Source organism: Trachinotus anak, unplaced genomic scaffold (genome assembly GCF_046630095.1).
Source record: "Trachinotus anak isolate AG129_WGS33_773 ecotype Australia unplaced genomic scaffold, CSIRO_AGI_Tana_v1 ptg000013l, whole genome shotgun sequence".
Classification (NCBI taxonomy): domain Eukaryota; kingdom Metazoa; phylum Chordata; class Actinopteri; order Carangiformes; family Carangidae; genus Trachinotus; species Trachinotus anak.
The window spans coordinates 5,745,350-5,767,981 of record NW_027273864.1 but is presented as its reverse complement, the minus strand read 5'-3'; the positions used below and the strand labels follow the sequence as shown (position 1 = coordinate 5,767,981).

The window sequence follows — 22,632 nt, the reverse complement described above, 5'->3', positions numbered from 1 at the left end:
ATCTGGACAGTTGTATTACTTGTGGCTGCAAGAAGGACAATCTTTAAAGGATAAGACTGATGTTATTTTGCTACTACCACTTCCTTCTATATTTTCCTTCATGTGAAAAAATCCCACTCAAAGAACAAAGTTTGTCTCCCAGTTTCAGACATATTCCCTTCCCTGTCTGAGACAGTCAGCCCCAAGCCAATTGGTTCCTACTGAAGTCTTATATTTTTAAAAACAAATAACAAATACAGTAGTTCAATTACAGTTTAAGACAAAAAAAGGTCTTATACGGAAACAAGAATAAATAGTTCATCAGTTGGGGACTATTTTCTGCCATGGATTAACACACACTTGGCATGGTAGTGAGTAACTACAGCACATAGAAGGGACTCACTCAAAATAAACTACAGTGCCCATATTTATTGTCATGAAGGAACGTGTCATCCAGTGCAACAGTGTGACTCACTCATGTTTTTGAAATAGTTTTTGGACAACAATAGAGCTCGGCGGCACAGAGGAACAAGCTACGTCAAGCTTTGGATGCAAAGACAATAATTGCCTGTCTACACTGTGCAATTTTGAGCTGTCCCAGACAAACACGACAATTGTGAGGGAAAGTCTTTGGTCATAATTCCAAAATGGAGGTCTGAAATCTTACGGATAATTTTAGGTTTGGGTGACCAAAGACAGCTTGTGGAAAAATTCTCAGAGAGCCTCAAATATAGACCCAATTCTCACCATGTGACAGAATCTACCCATGCAGGTCCTCTGTACATGTACTGTAGATACCACACAGGCCTTTATATGGTTTTTAAAAAGTGCATGTTGCCAATCCTATGGCCAAAGCTTGTATTTTGCTGCATTGTCAACACATGAGATATCATTGTAGTACAATTAACCAAGCTTTCATCACACAATCTGACACAGATTGCAAGCAAGATATTATTAGACCTATCTGGCACAGTGTGACATGCACTGAACCTGTCAGATCGCTTTGGGGGGATCAATTCATTGTTGGTTTTTGTCTTCTGGTTGGATTCTTTGATAATAAGAAAATTATAGAATATCACCAGCCTTATCCTTGAAAATGACATGTGTACACTGAGGTAAAAAGTAATTTACAATGTGGTATTAACATATTTGTTCAAACGCCATTATTCTCATTTTCACTGTGCATAGGGATCTGCCTCCTGAAAGTCACCACTTTAGGTGCTCTGTCACTAAGCATGTCAGCCTGTGAAAAGGAGTGTGTTGCTTTAGAAACAAGTCTCCCAGGGGTAAGACTCGCTGAAGTCATAGCAGATTTCATCACCCCCAGCGGCTACTGATCATAGCTTCACTCTGCAGCAGCTGGACATGAACGCCCATGGACCACCACCTCTCTGAAGCACCTGACAAAGCACAGCTGAGCTAAATGGCACTCCTCTGCGGCCATGGGCTAAAGAGACTTACTCCCTCGCTCTCCTTTCTTTTTCCCACTCCCTTTCATCTCCTCTCCTTCCAACTGACAGTTTTTACCCGCTGCTCGCCACGTCTGATTTTCTCTCCAGTGTCAGCCGCCACCTGGCCGACCTGAGAGCTCGCATTTGAAAGCAAGGCATCCTGCCTTGGCAGGAAGGAAGTGATGAGGCATATTTGCCTTAATTATGTTAATTAATTCATCAGAAGCTGTTGATTACGGGGCTGGTAATCTCTCTGGACAGGGGAAACAGATTCTGTGGAAACTATATCTCATTTTATGCCTACACACAGTTCAATGTCATTAGTAATTGCCATTTGCATCCACGAAGATATGAATTTGGCATGTCCACAACATTGTGAGGGCATTCAGACATGATGCCAACCTTTAACACGTGAATCACAGTGATTACACTGCTGACCTTGGATGATAAATTATACTATAAAAAGCAAAAAAGATTGTGTCAAGTAATTTCATACTGACAAGCTCTGAACAATTAGCTTTGCCCTTCATCAAAAGGAACAAATATTCAACAAAGTGTCATCACTTATCATTATTTCAAAACATAAGGATTTCAAATGAACATTTACACGTGCCAGGCCTGCCCTTGGTGAAAGCCAGCCAGCTCATTACTTAATTATTTTGAGGCTCAAGATTCATAAATAGGTATGCAAATTCAATTATGGAAGAGGGAGATGATAAGAAAATGTTCTCCCTTGAGGTACGGGAATTAGAAGCTGAAGGGATGAAAAGTATAAAGACTTCATTAATGAGGAGCCTCTGTATGACTGAAATGTTATTTCACTAATATATTTTCAGAAGGCTCACACAGCCAATTCAAAAGGTAAGGATCCTGATTACTGACCTGATAGTGCCATTCATTGAGGGTTTTACGGCATATGAATGGAAGAATGTAAGTGATTCTTAATAGATATCTCTTGTATTTTTGATATGCTTTCTACTACTGACCATAGGGAAACTTTCAAATGGATGAGTCATAAATTTCCCTGCTTGAGTATTATTGGTGTCTGAGAAGCCCTCAGCAGGGCAGTAGAGCATACCCTTGCACACCACACAGTATGTCCCAATTAATCCCAGAACAGCCAGAAAGTAGTTGAGTTTAATGCTTGAGATGACTCACCCCACCCACTCTTTCAAAATGATTGCTGTCTCGCTGGAAGTCGATGAGCTGGCCGTTGAATGCCCACGAGAAAGAGACATCCAGAGCTGGATCGCAGGCAATCTGGCAGGGTAACACGATGCTCTCGCCAACAATAATCTCCATGTTAGTGGGCCTCATGGTGATTCTGGTGGGCTCTGGCCAGACAACAGATGACAGTGTATGCATGTTAATATCTCTGCCATGGGAACCTTTAACACCACCGTGACCTCTGCAACTGCCACCTGACTCCAATTCACCGCCATATCAAGCTACCATCGTTAAATTACCCATGGATGTGTGCTTTTCCTGATTTTTAATAAGCACTTAAATTCCAAGCCTGTCCATTAGCAACATTTAATGACATCTCTGGTTTGCACTTTATGTTCCAGGATCAATTTGGAGGAAAATGTTTGAAACAGGATTATAGAGATGGGAGCACATTCCCACTGGTGACTGTGGTGGATTGGAGGCCTCTCAGTATGTATATGAAAGGTCACAGTAATTAAATTCTATGACATTAAATGGTTCGGCTGTCAGTGTATGAGAAGAATAGAAGCTAATGAGAAAAATAAGTCAGGTGGCTACACACACAACAGATTAAGAGGACTACATGAATATGTTATGTCACTGCATTCATAAATAATGACCTTTAACTAAATCAAGGATAATGCTTTGTTGCTTGCTTGACTGCTATTTTGCATAATGTACACCAGCCATATTAATTTGACTATAAACCTGGCTGTTAGTGTTACACATGCACTATCACTTGCATATAAGACAAAACAAATCAGGCTATTCCCAAGCCAAATTGGTTTTACCTTCATTTTGAGTGGACTGAAAGGGAATTTGACCATTTCCCAGTTTTCAGTCTAGGTTAGCCTTCAGCCCAGTGTTGCCAACTACTTTCAATGGAAAGTAGCTAAAGCCTGCTCAAAAAGTGGCTGAATGTTGCCAGATGACGCTATGCGCGAATTAGCATATTTGTGACATCATGGTGTCGTGTTTGAATCCTGCCCAGTGTCAGCTGGAGTCAGCCCTTTACATCTGGATGTTTCTCTCCTGCTCTCTTTATACATAGCATTTAAACAGTTTCTGTTTTCAGACTATGTGACAACTATGAAATAGTGACGTGGCCCATTAAGACCACATGTTAACCACCAGTCACTTCTAAGCTGCTGCTCTCCACTGCTAAAATCCAGATTTTATAACCACAACGTCATCTGGTAAAATCCCCATACTGCGCCGTGATTTTGGCTGTATCTGCATGTAAAATGATCACTCTGAGAGAAAATTAGAAGCAACAGAATTTCTTTCTTACTTTTTTCTCTCACACAGCGCTAGTCACTGAAAGGGGTCTAAAATGTCGCTAAATCTTCCTCCACTCGTGGCAGCTTCATATTTAGCAAATGAGTTTTCTCATTTGACTCTTAGCAAAAAAGTGTATTTCTGATAATGTCAAACTTTTTCTTGATGATCATCGTGCAAGTTTCTTGTTTTCATATGTCAACTTGAAACATTAAAAAAATTATTTGTAAGTTTTCTCTGCCGCTGAATGTAGTTTCTTGCCAGGAGCGAGTGGTGGTGGTTGTCGCTTGACAAGAGCTTCAGCCATTGTTGCGTTTACAGGACAAGAGGTTATAAAACCCTCTTTGAACGTTAGGTATTCAGGGCAGATTGGAGGCTACAGTGAGTCGCTATCGGAAAGTGACAAGATGGGCTAGGGCTAGCTGGTTAGCATGCTAACTTCAGTAAAAGAAAAGTGACAGTGATAGACACAAGAGTAACACTGATGTTGCGGTGACAGCTCTTGCCGAGTAAAGGAATGAAATTTGATGCTGAACTTGCGACATTTCTTCTAGACTGATTGGTAAACAGCTGTTAATGCTAACGCTGGCTGAGTAGCAGTAACAAAACTCCCAAATAGCTCCTTTAAGAAGTCAGCAAGAGAAGGAGCTTCACCAGCTCAAGAGTTACTCTCAGTTAGCAGGCTAGCTACAGCTAATGAAATTAACAACATTAATAACAGCCATCCACATCAACAGCTACCAGTTAGAATCTGCTTTTCTTTGCTTCTGTTAATGCCGTTGTTTTAAAAATGACAACAAATCTTGAGAGGCAAATCTACCGCCGTTATCAGTGGAAACTGTATATGTGCAGTGGTGGAGAGGAAAACCTGGGACAGGACTTAGTGGAAGGTGATTTGTCGATGGATATGAGCGGGACTCACCAGTGACAAGCAGCCTCCCAGTTGTGCTTGCTGTCCCAAACTGGTTCTTAGCGATGCACGTGTAGGTAGCTGCATCCCGTTTGGTTACATTGGCGATCTTTAACGTTCCATTGGGAAGCAAAGTAATCCTGAGGGTAGGACAACAGCTTTTTACTGTATTGACTAAGGTGCAAAGAGAAAACTGAAGACTGAAGAGCTGAGCTTTGTGGTGCTGACTGTAGTCATTATTTTGTGGTTATATTCAGTATCTTCACATGTCATGTTTTTTTTTAATGTTATTAGTCTCTGTGTAGTAAGTTTACTGTGTGGTGTTTCTATCACAATCAAATGGTGAAGCTCCTCCAAAAGTACTTTGCCCCTGGTACTTTAAAGCTCTCACCTAAAGCCCAGAAAAATGAAATTCTTGAGGTGGGTTAGCAGCAGGTAGAGTGTGACCCATCACCCCGACTCAGTGGTAAGCTAAACTTACACACACATTACTGAATAAAGAAATATTTTACAAACAGCACCATTGAATAATTCAATGAATAAATAAAATGTGCTTTACAGGCTCTGTGCTGCTAAGGTCAGAGAAGAACCTCTATCATAATGCTGGAGTCACTGACTTGCTAGATAAGCCCAGGACATGCTACAATACATTATATAATGCAGTGCTGCATAAGCACAAGTAGTGTCCCAGAAAACAGTGCACTGTGAAGTTTGTAATAATTGCATTTTGACTGTTTGTGGCTCTGTAGACCACTTATATGGCTCAGGGTTGTGCTTTCCTATGTGTTTTATTGGATATGTTATTGTATCCCTGTGTTGTGTGTTTTCTATGTTTTGCATTTTGATTGATCTTGACTGTTTTTGGCTCTGTAAAGCACTCTGTGACTCATGTCTGTGAACAGTGCTATATAAATAAACTTGACTAACTTATGTTCTAATAAACAACAAACACTGTTCAAGACAATAGTCCATAATATTATAAGAAACAATTATAAACATAAAAAACTTTCATAATCATGGATGAAATTAAACTGATAATAATAAACACTTTGCACTGCATTGTTACTTTTTTTTATGTAATACTGCATAGCCTCCTTCTGAAAAGAGACCTCAGATTTTGCGTTTTGACTCCAACCCCAGGGGAATAATGGTGAATAGAATTTTTTTCTTTTTTTCTTTCTTTTATTTTTTTTTTGGTGATGCTCAAAGAATTGAAAAATTACATATAAAAAAATGTCAACAGCAATGTGTCTTTCCAGGAGCAATGTCTGGATAAATAGACCTCACTGTAAACATTGTTTTCACTGGAGCCACTTTCGACCACAGAAATAGTCCAGATAAAAACTGCTGAAAGTGTGTTCTGTAGATTATCCAGGGTAACAAGGGATAGTTGGGTGGAGGCAGATATTTCAGAGATTGATATCTCTAAATTAAGCTAAAACTCTCTGCATGGATAGACACCATGAGGGTAATTGTAAAAAATATATCTTTATAATTTGGGTGAAGCTTCCTTTAACTGATGTGGTATTTAGTGACAGAATGTGTGCTCAGTTCATTTTCTGAACACTGCACCAATTTGCAGCGTGACTGCATATAGGAGAAAACATTCCCCATTCAGTGTCCTCATACATCCAGCGATGCGCACCTTGAAAGGGTATGTGGGCTTCACATACAGTGTGCTAAATGTCATTCAGCTTGGGAATTTTACCAATTTTTTGCAGCTATAGCTGCAACTCCCCATCTGGAGCCAACTAAAGAGCTTCTGTGCTGTTTTGACAAGATGCTTTGCTCATATTGTTTTCTTTCAGACCTCCTTTTGAATAAGCAGCATAGAAATGACTCAAAAAGCACAAAGTAAAGCATTTCTTTAGTGGATAGGATGCGTCTGTTTGGGTTGTTTTTTCAGTCTGTCCTGCCTGTGTGTGTGTGTGTGTGTGTGTGTGTGTGTAAGAGAGAGAGCAACAAATTCTCGATGTGTGCGTGCTAACTTGCAGGAAGGTTCAGTCACCATCAAAGCTTTTCTTCTCCCTCCAATCAGGAAGATGAAAAGTGTGCAAATTGCTCAAATGTGTCATTTCTTGCTTCTGATTTGCTTTTGGACTTCTCCACCTTTAATTAGTTGTTTAGCATTGTGTGAAATCTATTCAGGAGCTCAAAATTCATCTCCTGGTGTATCCAAAAAGAAATCAGGCCGAGGCGGACAACAAACTAAATTAAGCACCACTTTTATGTCGCTTTAAGTGGCGCCTTAAGTTCGCTTGTTGTCTGCATCATTTCTGTGTGTGGAGTTTGTCGTCTAGTGAGACGTTTCTTAGTCTCAAATCCTCAACAAGGCTTTTGTCTTGGCAGCTTTCGTGATTGCATGAATCCAGTTGTGTTTGTATGCCATGATAAAGTAGAACATTTTACCTTGGGTAATTACAAGTGCAACAGCTTCAGTTTCACTTCTTTTATCTTTATCTAAAAGGCGGTAGACTTTTATCTTCAGCAGTGATTCCATTTGCTAATCTTTTATCTCCTTAAATATTTCATGCATGCACTATTGCTTGCATCTTCATCCGTCATACCAAGCTATTTGCACATGACGGTGCGCACAGTACATTAGCCATGTGCAGTTTTCATGGTGGGTGCCCTGCTCTCCTTCTCCTCATTAGCCTTTCCTTCTATGCATCTGCACAAATGCCAAATACACTATAAAAACAAGTTGCCCTGCAGTGACTGTGAATGAAATCTGCTAGGAATATGCATTTGGACTTTTATCCTACCTTTCAGTTCTCTGCAGGATCTCATTCCCTTTCTTCCACAGGCTAATTGCTGGGGGCGAGGCCTGAGGCTTGCATTCAAGAGTGACTTCACTGCCTGACCGAGCTTTTAGCAAGGCCCTTAACGGAGTTTTGGAGAAACTGGGAGGTGAAGCTGTTTGTGGGGGAGCAGAGAAAGGGTGTGAGATTAAAAAAATATAAGCAAGGCAAACCTATTTACATCAGCCATGCTGTGTTGTGATTGAATCTCCTTCAGCGTTCAGATCAAATCTCTGTATGAACTCAGCATGACATGCCTTTTGGCTCCAGCCTCTGCACTCACCTGCCGCCCCGCCCTTCAACTACACGCACACACATACACACAATATCTACTCTGATCACCGTCAGCCTGCAGAGGTTGCAGACATGATCCACACTCATCATCACATTTTGTCAGCCACCATGTGGACCCGAGTGTCATCACATGTTGAATTTCTCGAGTCAGTCAGATGGAAGTCATCAAAGCTTTGCAAATAAATCAATACCCCATCTACATGAGAAAGCACGCACGATGCCACAAAGCAATGCGTTTGTAGTATCCAAATCAATATGATGAAACGACTGAAAGTAAAATGAGACACTCCATCAGATTCATATTTTTGCTAGCAGGGCCCATAGTGACATCAAATGAGCCTGCAGACTGATTGCTGAGGAGAGCTGTAGCAGGCTGCTGGTTTTTATCTGAGGAGATGATCAAACGCACAGACAGATAAGCAGGGTGAAAGCAGAGGGAGGGAGGCAAGCTTACCTAACACCATTAGTTGGGCACTGGAATAAATAATGCCATGTTTGTTTTCAGCCACACACTGATACATCCCGGAATCTGACAGGTTTAACGCAGCTATAGAAAGGGCCCCATTTTCAATTTGTACCCGGCCCTGAGGAGAAGAGAGAAACAGTTATGCATATCCATTGCAAGGCCAGTCTATTATGTCCAAAGGCACAGCAGCAATTACTGGGGCACCATGAGGGGAGGAGGACAGCAGGAGAGGAGAAAAGAAAGGAAGCCTATAGAGCCTCGTGGCATCTTGCGTATGTTCAGCTCGGAATGGGGGAGGAGATGAAGAGCCAGTGTGAGTGGATAAAACCGGCCGCTCACCTGCATCTTAGATACGCAAAAAAGAAGCAATGTTCAGAACAGCACCAGCAGCATATTAAAAAGTCATTTGTTTTCTGTGGTTATTCAGTCGGAAAAACTGTAATGATCAGCTCAGATGATGACTTTTAGTCCAATGAGCTTGTTAGAGATCCTCAGTGCTGCAACGGGGAGTGGCCTCTTACAATGCTTCCTTAATTATAGATGCATAAAGAGGGTTTGGCCTTTAAAATTGAATATACTGGTGAGGTACAAAGTCACCACATAAACACTGCTAACCTTCAGAGAGAAGTCCAGTTTGGAACCTGGCAGCATGTTTCTACCGCAAAGTAAATGCTTGCACGTTTTTTTGGTTGCTTTACTATTTTAAAGGGACACTCCGCTCTTGATACACCTAAAGCTCTGTTTAGCAGTGAGGGGTGAAAACAATCCTGCAATATCTTCTGTGGGGCTCAAGGGGGTTTCATTAAGTATGAGACAGAGAAAGAGAGGTCACCAGACAGAAAGCAAGGGGAATTATTGCCTCACATTACTCGCACAAATTACCATTAGGGTTTCAAATAATTATATGTTAGCCATAAGCTAGCTATGAATATACCACACACACAGTGTCTGTGTGTTAACTGTACTCTGTCTGTACTCAGTCTGTCTGCATCTATGAAATAGACACATAAATCTTTTGGATTCACACACATTTTTTGTTCAAATTGAACATCTGTCAGCTCCAGCACCTGCATTTGCATCTGTCTTTCCACTGACTTTGTATATGATCATTCTGCCTCTAAAATTCACCTGGCATTCTGTCTGAGAAATGAAGCCAACACAGAAGTGCTTAAAACTGCAGTTCCTCAAATGGCCTCTTGAGTCTGGCTCGAAAAGCAAGTTGATCCCCACAGACTCCCATTTTGAAATGATTAACTTCACAGCAGAAATAAACATGTTTACACCCTGATCCATAAAACGTTATGCATGATTGATGACATGCTTTGAGTGACAGGTGGGTGAGCGTATGCCCGCCACAAACCGGCAAGTCTCAGCTGGATTAGCCAGGAGTTAGGTGGAGTCAGGCACTGCCAAGATGGTGACAGCAGAACAGCCCACTCTGAGCTTCAAAACAGTGCTCATTAAACCATATTTGACAGCATTCATCATGTTTCTCCCCACATTTATTCAGGTTTTAATCACTGGTCTGTGCTACAGTGAGAAACTGAACACATCTCCATACCTCAGCCATCACTTGCTCCCCATTTTTCAGCCAGCTGTAGGACGGTTTAGGCTTTCCATTGGCCTTACACTCCCAGAAGAGATTTTCCTCGATGGACAAAGATGTGTCCGTCATTGTCTGGAGCCAGTGCGGTTTAGCTTGGAAAAAATGAGAGGATTACCTTTTCAAACACATGTTTTAATTATAGAAGCAGTGGATTAGTGAAGAGTGGTGTCAGAAATCATAAAGCTGTTAAGGCAGCCTTGCATTAAATCATCAAAGTTTAAACTTAACAAGTGGATTATAAATATAATGAAAAACACAGGTTAGTAAACAGATTTGACTTTGAATTTGATTTGACTGGGAGAGCCTGTAAAATAATTTTCACTTTTACAGCCAGGATCCATAGCCTATCCTGCAATTTCATAGTGACATTATGCCCCTCACGCTATAGACAAATAGGTTTTCTGTCCAACAAATGAGATTCAAACTGCTGGTCCCATACATGTTTCCTGTTCAGATGTGTCTATCTGTTACAAGCACACTTTCATTTCTGCATCTTCATGTCATTTAATTTGAAACGGTTCACTAACCATGGAATGAAATACGACCTCGCGCAGCATTTTTGCCTCGCCGATTCTCCGCTGTACATTCATATGTCCCAGCGTCTTCCTGCTGGAAATTAGGGATTTCAAGGACGCCGTTTGAATTCTTCATTTTGACTTTGCTGGGGAAAGGGACACCGCTGGTTCTCCTCCAGCTGATTTCTGGGACAGGGCTACAAAAGAGGAACAAAAAGTTACCGTGATGGCAACTGTCAGTTGCTGTGATCAAAGTGTGATTAAGCAAAGAAGAAATGTCGTTGAAGCAAAAGCCTTGGGAATTACTGTACCCTACAAATCAAACTGCGATCACTCAGATTTCAGAAGCTCTTAAAAGATCTCTGATTTCCACTCCCTTGTCTTTTCATGCTACGGCCCTCACTCTACTGTGGATTGATGGATCTGAGAATGAGTAATGTTACACTTGTGCATCCTTAAATCATTTTGAGTAGCACTAATTCATGCATGAATGAGCCTACAGCTTATGTCACATGCACACAATAGGGCTGACTTACTTTCCCAGAGCGAAGCATTCCAGTTTCACCACCGATTCCTTCGCAGCTGGAACCGAATCAGGGAAATGAACTTCTATTTTGGGTTCATATTCACCCATTACTCCTACAAAAAGGAGACAATAGATGACAAGCTTTTTACATCAATGATTAACAGCAGACATTACACATGCATTGGATCAAAGAGAGAGAAATAACACAATGGGACGGGTAACACAAAAGTCTTTATGCGTAGGAGCAAAAGTGACCACTGAAGGGCTGATAAAGAGGGCAAAAAAATCAGAGGTGGCTTATAAAAGATTCAGAGAACACATCAGGGAAAAGTCTTGCTTAGCAGAGATTCATCACCTGTGGCAATTCCACTTCATTTATGACTTTATTTATATTCACATCACTAGAAGGGGTCAAAGACTTCTTCGCAGAGATAGTAGTATGCCCTTTACTATTACCAATTACAACCTCACAGTCTGGCAGCAAGAGCTGGGATCTTGTGCATGTTTTCAGATTAAAAGTCACTAAAGACTTTCAAAAGCTGTCTCAGCATGAAAAACATGCAGAATATGGAGTTGTGTCTTCTTCAACACAACAATATCTCAGTCATCTAAATGCTTAGTAATGATCTGTGATATTTTCAGCCAAAAGAAATTATTCACAACCTGAAAACCCCGTAGGTGCTCTGAAAAATAAGTTGCAACTCCTCTGTACAGTTTCCATAAATGTTGAAAAATATATATATTTGAAATTATTAACTAAAACTAACAAGCCCTTTATAAAAGCTGCCTCATAGAAAGTGGTGCAGCAAGCCCATTACAGCGCTGACTGAAGATTTATATCTATAAATGATAAGTATTATTCTGGTGATTTTCTGCTCAGAAAAAGTTGGTTTGAAAGGTTTTTATTTACCATTTCTTTCAACGGAATTTAAATGAGCAGATACATTCGGTGAAATGTTGTTCAAACAACTATAATATGTAGCAATTAACTCTTTTGATAATGAAACTGTTTTTAAGAGAGAGCAATTTTCAAATTACCAGGGCAGGAAGTTTATTTATACTGTAGACCTCATTATAAGCAAGGTCCTCACATTTTGCAAATTAAAGGTTATACCAGCGACTGTTGATTTCTGTGTCTCTATAATGATATACTCAGCTGTATTAACATTCATTCATTTGGCCACAAAACAAATCTCAGCTGTTGTCCTGGTAACTTCTTGTATGCTATCTGTACACTCAGCCAAAAAATGGGTTTGTGGAAGAAGAAATGCCACCCAGTCATTTTAAATGAATGCTGACTGGGTTGCGTCTTTTAACTGTTAGGAAAGCTAAACAAAGAGGCAAATTTTTTTCTACCTAAACAATCTAGGTCATTGCCTCACGTCAGTATCAGACAGGTAGCTAGCAGTTAGCTGAGTAGTTGTAAAATGTGACTGACAGACAGCTGGTGAACAGAGTTGTCAGAATGCAGCAGTTAGATTTTTAAGAACATCATATCATCTGAGACTGAGACCTCCAATATGAAGCAGTCTGTCCTGTCAGTCTGCGGCGCTAACATTGGCGTTAGCTCAAACAGCTTAAGTGCAGAGCTGTCAACAGTTGCACTGGGTGTCATCAAATATTGTCAGATATGACGTTTTTTATTCTTACTGTCAGCGAATGTGACACCAGTTTTACATTTCATAATCATATTTGAATATTATTGAATAATGTTAGGTAAACCACTGATGTAAATGTTCAAACAATGTGAGCTAAAGTGGTCCGTGTTTCTACAGACTAATTAAGATCACTTAAGAGGCTATTTTTCTCTGACTAACTGGTATGAACTCAGCTATCACCTGCATTATTCCATCTGTTTTTATTCAAGATAGGATGTGATTATGTTTGGTACAATCATATGTTGACAAATGTTGCAAACACAGACCTGCAGCTTAAATTATAGAAAATACCCACAATTGAAAACACCATAGCAATATTAGTCAGAAAAATCACACCTACGATGTAATCATAATAATATATAAACAAAATTTAAACCAAATTTAGCCCAGTTTTAACCAAGATGAACCCCCAGCAAAGCCAAAAATACCTAAGCAATAGACATTGCACATTAGTGGACAGTAGAATGAACTGGTGTTCAACAAAGTAAAGGTTCTCTGTACTTTGTGGCATTTACCATCAATTCTGAGGACCAGTGGTGTTGGAGAGCTGAGCACCTTCTCCCTCGTTATGGTGTTGTTCACCACACAAGTGTAGTTTCCCACATCTGAGGGCTCCACCTTAGCGATGTACAGACTCCCAGTCTCTTGAGAGATGAATCGACGGCTGTCTTGTTGGACAAAGTATGGGTATTCATTGAAGATCCAGGCAAATGCCAGCTCTGTAAAGGAAATAAAATCAATTATTATAGCAGCAATGATCTACTATCACTGCTTGTTCAAAGCCTGACTGATTCAACACATATTAGATTTATGTCATGATTGTGGCAGGGACAGCTGAACTGAAACATACTCCACTGTGGCCTAAAAATGTTTGCATGTCATTTTCCTCTCCCTTATCTTAGTTTCCTCAGGAAGAGATACCAAGACATGACAAATGCAATAGCTATCAGTGCAGAAGAAATGGGAGACCTAAGGAAAGGGAGCGAAACAAAATGGATTACAGTGCGTCAGTGGCCCTCCCCTGACACGTGGCCTCCTTTCCCTGGGTCCCTGAGTGACTTAGTTCATGGGAGATTCAAATGGAGGAAGGGATTGACAGATTGATGTAAAGAAATAAGAATACACTGTCAAGCCCCTTCGTAAGCAGCAGGTCTACCATAAGAAAAGTGCACACTCCCCAGACTTGCAAGACTGAGGAGATGCTCTGTGTAATCTATCACTTCACAAGTGAGGGGCTCCGAGTCAAAAGGTGTATGCAATGACTGTCAAGCATATCCCATGCCCCTGGAGGGAGTGAGCCCCTCGGCTTTGGATGGAATCGAGCATCCTAGCTCGGTGCAGTGATGCAAAAGCAAAGCTCCCTCTGATTAGGCAAGCAGCAGCCACATAGTTCAAAGTCAGCATAACCTCCATTGGAACTATGTGGCTGTAATGGGAAGGGATAGAGTTTTGCCAAGGAAGTGTAAGTCAAAGAATCAGTGGGAATACAGTGCAAGGACTTTTAAGCAACAGAGTAAGGGGCCTATATGGCACAAGAAAAGGCCTTTTGACTAAAAATAGGTCAGTGGTGGCTTACAAGTTGAACATTATCATTTTTTGTGACAATATCATATTTAATTTGTCATATCTGAGAGATGTGATAATGAATGTAGTAGAAGAGGAGAAACATTTTGTGGGGTCAAGGAAGCTCAATGAAAACCAGAAGGGATGCCTTATAAGTGTTGGACAAAGCTGATCTGAGATTCAAGGTTTTGTACCACAACAATACTTCAAGAGTGAAAATGAAAAAGAGGGGGAGGAAAAAGCAAAAAAAAGAGAGCAAGAAGGAGATTCAGAGAGGGTGCAACAGGACGAGAAGGGAAGAAAGGGACAGCAGACTCACAGCGCTTTACTTTCATTCACTTCTGAAAATGTGAGAAAACACAATAGTGCTACGGTTACAGCAGCCAACCCCGTATAAGCCTATGTTAGAGAGGAAAGCTGTCAAACTGTATTTCACACAGAGTACTCTGACCCATTATCCCATAGACCAGCTGTACAATGCACTGTGCTACAAACTGTTCTCTTGTAAAGGAAATTGGTTGTTCCAGTGTGAAGGCTACTGTATCAAGAGGGAGACAAGCTAGGCAGCAGCCATTGTCCATGTTCTCAGTTTTCTGCAGGGTGGTGCGGCTTAGCAGTCGGTGTCTTTATCTGTTATTTGTAGCCTCTCATTTATAAAATACTTTTTATGTATCTGCGCCGGAGGCAGCCTGGGCCGGAGGCAATATGTTTTTTGGATTGTCCATCCAACTGTCTGTCCGCCTAGTTACTGGGAATTTCCTCAAATTTGGCACAAACATTCACTTGGACTCAAAGATGAACTGATTAGATTTTAGTGGTCAAAGGTCAAGCTTATTGTGACCTCACAAAAATGTATTTTGGCCTTGTGAACGCAATATCTCCTCAAGGGAATCCATTCAAATTTGGTAGAAATGTCAATTTCGAGTAATTAGATTTTGACAGTCAACAGTCAAAGGTCAAGGTTACTATGACCTCACAAAACACATTTTTCGTCTCTTGAATGTAGGAATGTAACAAGAACCAATACTTCGGTGCCAAGTCAATGCCAAAATTCTGAAAATGTGATGGTACTTGTTTTTTGAAGATGTGATTCTTCAGGGACTGACGAGGGCAGTTCAATAAAACTACGATCATCCTAGTCTGAGAGAAGAGGAAGGCAGGTACAGTGAACTATAACTATGACACGTGGAATGGCAGCATGGGAAATAAAAGAATACACCATGACTGGTGTATGGAGATATTTTGTATTTAGGGGCAAACAGTGCCACAGGAGGAAACACCTCAAACTTATCTAAGCAGCTCAAACATGGACAGATCTGTACACACAGTTCAGAGAGAGTGAGTCTCAGTTTGCAATTTTAAATGAACAACATGTTGTCAAAATGCTCATGTCCTGAAATTTTCCTGTTATTGTTTGTAGCCATAATCTGTTGTAGCAACACTCCACACACAACATTCGCAAAGGCTAATGTTAGCTTGTTTAGGCTAACAGCTCATAGCATGCTAAGCTGATTACTGCACAGTAATTTCATATTTAATGGACAGTGGTATAGATCTTCTCATCTAATTCTCAGCCATCATATTTACCAAAATATCAAATTGTTTCTGGAAAACTTGAGAAACACATTGCATTTTTTTTTAATTGTCAGAATAAGTGAAGATTGACTTAGTAACTTTCTGTATAAACAACATGAGGCGAGGATTATTAGGAGCATGTGTACAAATAAATGGGTGTAAAAACCGATTAAGTTTGGAGTAAGGAAGTAATCCTTTATCAGAGGTTGCCATGTGGAACGAGTAATTCCTATGAGTCATGTCTAAATAGGAAAACGAGAGGCACAGGCACAAAAGTGGCTTTCAGTAAACTTACCTCCAGAGTGCACAGGTGGTCCACATAACAGTACCACTCCTTGGCCCTCACGGACGTTGACAGCACTCCTCACTGTTTGGGTTCTGAAGTTTTCAAGATCTGATGAGTCAAATAAGATCAAAATAGAATTAGACTGCAGCTCAAAAAAAGTAAAATCATTAGCAGCATAGAGCTGAATATCAGGCAGGCAAAAAGTGTCTGCATCGTGAAGGGTTTCTTTGAAAAGGATAGTTCTGAAAATAGGCGACATACATTTTCCCAATCTCCCTTCACTGATTCACTGAGACATGTTTTTGATGTCACATTTTGAGCACTGGGACTTTAATAAGGCATCATTGATTGCCCTAGGACAACTCCTGATAGCCTCCAACACTTTCAAAGGCATCTGGGGCGTTGATAAAATAGATGGGCCTGACTTGGTGATGCTTACTCTGCAACACTACACTTAAGACAAGGAAGAGATTAGGCTGAAAATGGGATAAAATGAGCAGGGAGGGGGGAGAGGAAACACTGTGCGCGGACTGAGCAAACACGGGGGAGTGTGCATGACAAATGACAGTTTGCAGTGCCAGCAGCAATAAGTAACATCATTATTAAATGTGGTGTAATCTTGCACTTAAAAGCATTAGCTTCCCCATCAATACTCTCAGCACAATCTATCCGCTGCAAATGAATGAACAGTTTCTGGCAGAAAAAACCTAAACCTGGGATGATAAACCATCCTTGGCTTCATGACTGATGGAGGGAAGCTGCCGCAGTCCGCTCTGCACTCTGTCTGCACCCTCTGGCTAACAGCCTAGAGTAAGCCTTCCAAACACAAACAAAAGAAAGTCAGTGTGACCGATAAGGGAAATTAGGAGAAGGAAGATTATGGAGAGAAGTGGGACAGAGTGTTGGTAAGATTAATGAGCAGCTCTCTGATGACCGCAGTGGAATCAAACAGAGCCAAGTCACGGCAGGACACCAAGGAGGCCACAGGAGGAGATGGCTGACTTGAAATACAGACAGAGGCGATGTCCTTCTGATCTCACCAGGCTGCCTTAGTAAATACAGAGTCCATCTCCTAAAGACATTTATGATTCAGGGGAGCGGGATCCACATACCGGGCTGATTGAAAAAGCCCGGCATAACAGCGGCTGATAATTATAAAAGCAACACTTTTGGAAACAGTGGGAGGTGATTCAGGGAGCTACTATTAATTACTTAGCAGACGAGGAAAGGATGACTCCTTCACCCAGATCGTGCAAAACAGTACAGAGAAGGTTAGAGATGTAGCGGGGCTCAGTGCTGGAGGGGAGACACTTCTCTTCTCTCTGGCCTCTGTGCAGAAGAATAATGGGCTTCACTGGAGTGAACTGACCACACACTGTAACTCTGAGAGCTAGAGGCCAAACTCACTGTAGCTGCAGTGATTCCTTTGTAAGCAGAATCAGTCTCTGCCATATCAGAATGGCTAGGCTAGCAATTACACAGAGTGACCATTACAGCTCGCAGATGATTGGTCTAGGCAGTGGCGCCGCCGTAGAGACATTTCCTGTTATATATTGTGTCCTGCAGATTTCAAAATTAAAGCTACTTTTACCTGCTCTCGAGGGATCGCAGCACACACCACACCTCTCAATGAGTGTTTGAGATTTTAAACAAAAAATATCACTTGTTACAACTTGGGTCTTATTTTTGTAGCTTTGAAACCATTCTTTCTATCACTTACAGTAACACTGTAATCACCTTAGCTCCGAAAGGAGAACAGATGACATGACTACAACAAAATCCAATAGAACAAGAGTAGCGATATGGTATTTGCAAATAGTTGCTTCGTGACATATCCAGCAGACATGTAAAATATATTTAATCATGTTTCTGGCCAACATGTCATTTAGTCTTTTTTCAAGACCAATATTCAATCTTCCTTAATTTCTGTTTCAGCAAAAGGTGGTGCACAGTGGGCTCATCAGACCTTTTACACTGAAAACTGTGGCCTGCTGCAGCTGAAAACAGGGCTGTTGAAAGAGGAAGTGAGGAAAACTTTAAGCTTGTGGGCAGTAAAATCAAAACAAAGAATTAAAAGTGTGAAAAGCTCTTTAGAGCCAAAAGGACAAAAAGCTAGAAAACTTTTATTTTTTGTTTACGTGCTGGATGAGGGACATTTTAAAGTCGGTTCTCATAATACGTCCAAGGCAGACTGTAGTCAGTGTTTACGACCAACAGCTTTCTTAATTTTAAGTTTGGCTAGCTAATGTGAGTGTGATTGTAAGCTATAAAACTAGCTTTTAGTAATGTCACTATGTTCCCAGCCCCCCCAGCAACAGTGAGTACAATCTTATCATAACTGATGATGATGGGCAAAACTGGCTCTATAAAACTGAAATTTCTCTTTAAGACAATATGAAAAATAATAATTCTTCATTGATACAGTATATAAACTCACTGAGCACTATTAGGAACATCATTCTAATACTGGCTAAGGTCTCCCTTTGCTCTCAAAACAGCCTCAGTTCTTCCTGGAAGCATTATTTTGAGATTTGTCAAATTGTGTCACATAATTTCTGCATTCTCCTGTTCTACCACATCCCAGAGGTGCTCTACTGGATTCAGATAGGTGACTGGGGAGGCTCAGTGAACTTCAGTGGCCTCTCACTGTCGTATTTATGAGACCAGTTTGAGATGACTTTTGCTTTGTGACGTGGTTCATTATCCTGCTGGAAGTTGCTGTCAGAAGAGTGTAAACTGTGGCCATGAAGGCGTGCACATGGTCAGCAATGATACTCAGAGAGGCCGTGGCCTTCAAACCGTAACCGTATTAAGGGGCCCAAAGTGTGTAGAGATTCATCAGATGAGGCTATGTTTTACCAGTCTTCAACTGTCCAGTTTAGTTCAGCCTGTGCCTACTGCAGCCTCAGATTTCTGTTCTTGGGGACAAGAGTGGGACCTGATGTGGTCCTCAGCTGTTGTAGCTCGTACACCTTATTTGTTTTTTGCATCACTGTGGGTAAAAACTAATCCCAGGAAATCAGCATTTTCAGAAATACTCAAACCAGCCTGTCGGGTACCAGCAATCACAACAGGGTCAAAGTCAAAGATGTTCTGATGTTAGATGTGAACATTAACTGAAGCTCCTGACCTGCATCTGCATGATTTTATGCACTACACTGCAGCCACATGATTGGCTGATAATAATGGATAATAGCATGAATAATCAGGTGTACAGGACATGTTCATAGCTTATAGTAGGCGCAGCCGAATTCTGAAGGCAAGCAAATCAGCAAAGAAGGCACAACATTTCATCTTAGGGCAGGGGCCTCATTACACAGACAAACAGAGTATCAGCCTTGCTGATCTTAGAGACCTCACTCACAGCGCTATAGGCAAGACAATAAATGTCAAGCAGCTCTGCTCTTCACCGAGTCCCCAAAAGTGAGATTCATTACTGAGCTATAGGGATAATGGCAACCCATCTCCTGAAAGGAAGTGAGAGGCTCTCTATCCTTGGGACATGATCAATAGTCAGCAAGCTTGATCAAGAGAGGGGAGGTGCCTCTACATTGGAGTGGGGTTCTACCTTCACGACAGGCAGAGTATCATTTTCCAATCCGCCTTTTGCCTTTGAAGCAGTAGGCTGGCGGAGCAGCAGACAGCCCGTCACTGTTGCTCTGCTCACAATCTGCTGTATATATTATACAGAAAGACGTGCCTGGTGATTACAAAGATACAAACACTTCTTAAGCATTATTTGTGTTCATCTGCTTCAAAGTCTGGATCACAGGGGCCGGCATATCACTCAGCAAAATTGAGGCAATTCGGACTGAGCAAAGTCGCTGTCAGAGTTTGAACCACTAATGAGAATCAATGGAGTTGTGAGGCAGTCAGAAGCTGCCTCGCCCACTGTGTTTGTTGCATCTGACATTTCATTCGATTACCATTTCCCCCCTCGAAAATCTATTCCCCGGCAATTTAAATGAGAAATTGGAAAAATAAATGAAAAAAATAAAAAATAAATAAAGAGGCCTGGGCCATACGCATATTGCACACATGTCAGGCTCAGATACAGCAGATACAAAGACACGCCAGAATGTCATAACTGTGTCAGAGTCGTGCCAGAAATGTGTTAGCAATTGTAGGATCACTTACATGCAAATTGGAGGCTGGCTCTGCGGCTGAGGATGGAGCCCCATGTGTTGAAGGCCGTGCACTGGTACACCCCGGTGTCTTGGTCCTTGTCCAGATTGCTAATGATCAGGCTGCCCCCAGACATGTGACGCCGGTAGTCATTCCCCAGATCAATGAGTGTTCCGTTTAGTGACCATCTGGAAAAACGCAAACACAATCAGTAGCCGAGTCCCCTGGAGAGGCGTGCTCACGGTGTTTTTCACAGAGATCAATTTGATCAGTCCGCCAACGTCATGCTGAGAAGATAAAGGCTGAGTAATAAGAGTAAGGTTCAGTATTATTAACATACAAATCTGAACGTTTGGAGAGTCCCTCAGAGCAAGTTAGAAAGATAGAAAATGTTTCTTGACATTGTGAACAGCTGTAGCTCCCAGTTTTTATCAGTTTGACTTCACTGAAGTATTTTGTTTGCCATTAATTGCAAATTTCCAAAACTTGCAGATCTACTATTGTGAATATTGATTTCCTTCTACTTGCAAGAGGATTTTATTTCATCTGAGTTTTATTACTTCAACTAAGGAGGTTATTTTTTTTGGTCCAGCAGGATATCTGAAAAAAAAAACAAAAACAAAAAAAAAACAACAAAATATGAACAGATGTCATTAACACTTGCACTTGGTGGAAATGTTAGCAGGATATCTCAAAAAACATGTTGACAGACTTCAATTACATCTGGTGGAAATTTAGGCCATGGACCAAGGAGCAAGTGTTTTTGTGGAGATAAGAACAAAAGAAATTATGAGTCATGGTAACACAGACCATCAGAAAACATAATAACTTTTACTCAAGTAAATGTTGTAACACCACAATCTAAAAATAGATACAAGTATAAAAAATAAAAAATCTTAGGTATGTAAGTATTATTGGAAACGTTTACATAAAGCACAAAAGCAAAAGAAGTCATTTTGCATCTAAAATAGGTCAGTTTTCCATTATTATGTACTATACTACTGGATTATTTATTATGGATGCAGTAACATGCAAACTGCATTTTACTATAGAGCAGAACTAGAGCTAATTTAATTTTAATTTAGTAACTATAACTGTCAGATAAATGTTGTGGACTAAAAGGTACAATGTTTCTCTGAAATGTTGTAGAGTAGATGTATAAAACATCATGAAATTAAAAAACTCAAGTACAGTACGACTAACTCAGAACTGTACATTGCACTGTATGTTTACTTTGTCCTTTTCCACCACTGCTAACACACTAAACTAAGATGGTGAACACAGGAAACATTAAACATTAACATGTTAGCATTCTTAGTATGAGTATGTTAGCATTTAGCTCAAAGCACCACTGTGATGGTGTGGACCAGAGGTATTCGAGTCCTAATAGCTAATTGAATTTTCTCAAGAGAAAGTCCCGAACATTGGCAGGGGTGCACAGGTTAAAGAAGTATATATATATATATATATATATATATAGTATAATAATTATTAGAAAATAATATATAATTATATTCTATAACAATTCTGTATAATATTCTTATAATTACAATGCCTTCTCTATTTAATAATACAATAATAACTATGTGTTCTTGACAGCTATAATAAGTAGCCTAATAACTACTTAGCAGGGGGCTTTTGAAAAAAATATAATAAAGTGCTCACTTTTACAAAATGATATAAAAAAGTGTAGCTTTACTTTCCATTTTTTCTCTTTATGTTTAACTCTGAAAGTTAACCAACAGTCTCAACCATTTTTATAATAAACGATCTCAACACATCCATACAACTGAGCAGCTTTAAAACATCTTTTTCTTTCTTTCCCTATTCCATCCCACTTTCTCCACTTGTTTCTCCGGCATCATCTCTCACCATGTGCTTATCTCACTCACTGACTCCAATCGCAGTGATTGGCTGAGTAGCATTACGTGAGCCAGTTAATGATTCTCTGTAATGTACAGGTTATATGTCTGGGTGTAAACTCTTAGTCCTGTTTCTATTTGTTAATCAATCACTGCACACCCTTGAATGAAAAATGAATCCCATCACTGTGTCTCTACTGTATGTGCAATTTGATGTGAATTTGAGTTCCAGCGCAGATAAAAAATGTCTTAACATTTTTGTGTTATTAACATTACAAATCCAAAGGATTGTTCAGCCTTGGCAGAGTTATGCTCCCTCTGAGTGATTTCTAATTAGTTTATGTTTGTGCGTTTGTGCTTCTGAATTATTGCTTTGACACCTTCATATTGCATTGTCTACAGACCATTTCCCTCAAGGAAAGGTCACAAGATACTCTGTCATGCAAGCTGAGTTCAGGAAGTGACAGCTATTAATCACAGCTACCAACAGAGACAAAACACTGAATAATGTTCACACTGAACAATGAAAAC

At 40.5% G+C, this 22,632-nt stretch overlaps 1 protein-coding gene across 1 annotated transcript in view; it reads right to left on the bottom strand.

Moving 5' to 3' along the window:
• The window catches only part of cntn3b (contactin 3b), a 55,781-nt gene that overhangs the window by 12,300 nt on the left and 20,849 nt on the right, over window positions 1–22,632 (bottom strand). The window contains exons 4-13 of the mRNA XM_071494757.1: window positions 20,252–20,427; window positions 16,124–16,222; window positions 13,206–13,409; window positions 11,043–11,145; window positions 10,519–10,703; window positions 9,947–10,083; window positions 8,374–8,503; window positions 7,590–7,740; window positions 4,837–4,964; window positions 2,589–2,764 (exon numbers count right to left, since the gene is read on the bottom strand). Of these exons, the coding sequence (XP_071350858.1) occupies window positions 2,589–2,764; window positions 4,837–4,964; window positions 7,590–7,740; window positions 8,374–8,503; window positions 9,947–10,083; window positions 10,519–10,703; window positions 11,043–11,145; window positions 13,206–13,409; window positions 16,124–16,222; window positions 20,252–20,427 (1,489 nt within the window). The remainder of the gene's footprint in view (window positions 1–2,588; window positions 2,765–4,836; window positions 4,965–7,589; window positions 7,741–8,373; window positions 8,504–9,946; window positions 10,084–10,518; window positions 10,704–11,042; window positions 11,146–13,205; window positions 13,410–16,123; window positions 16,223–20,251; window positions 20,428–22,632) is intronic.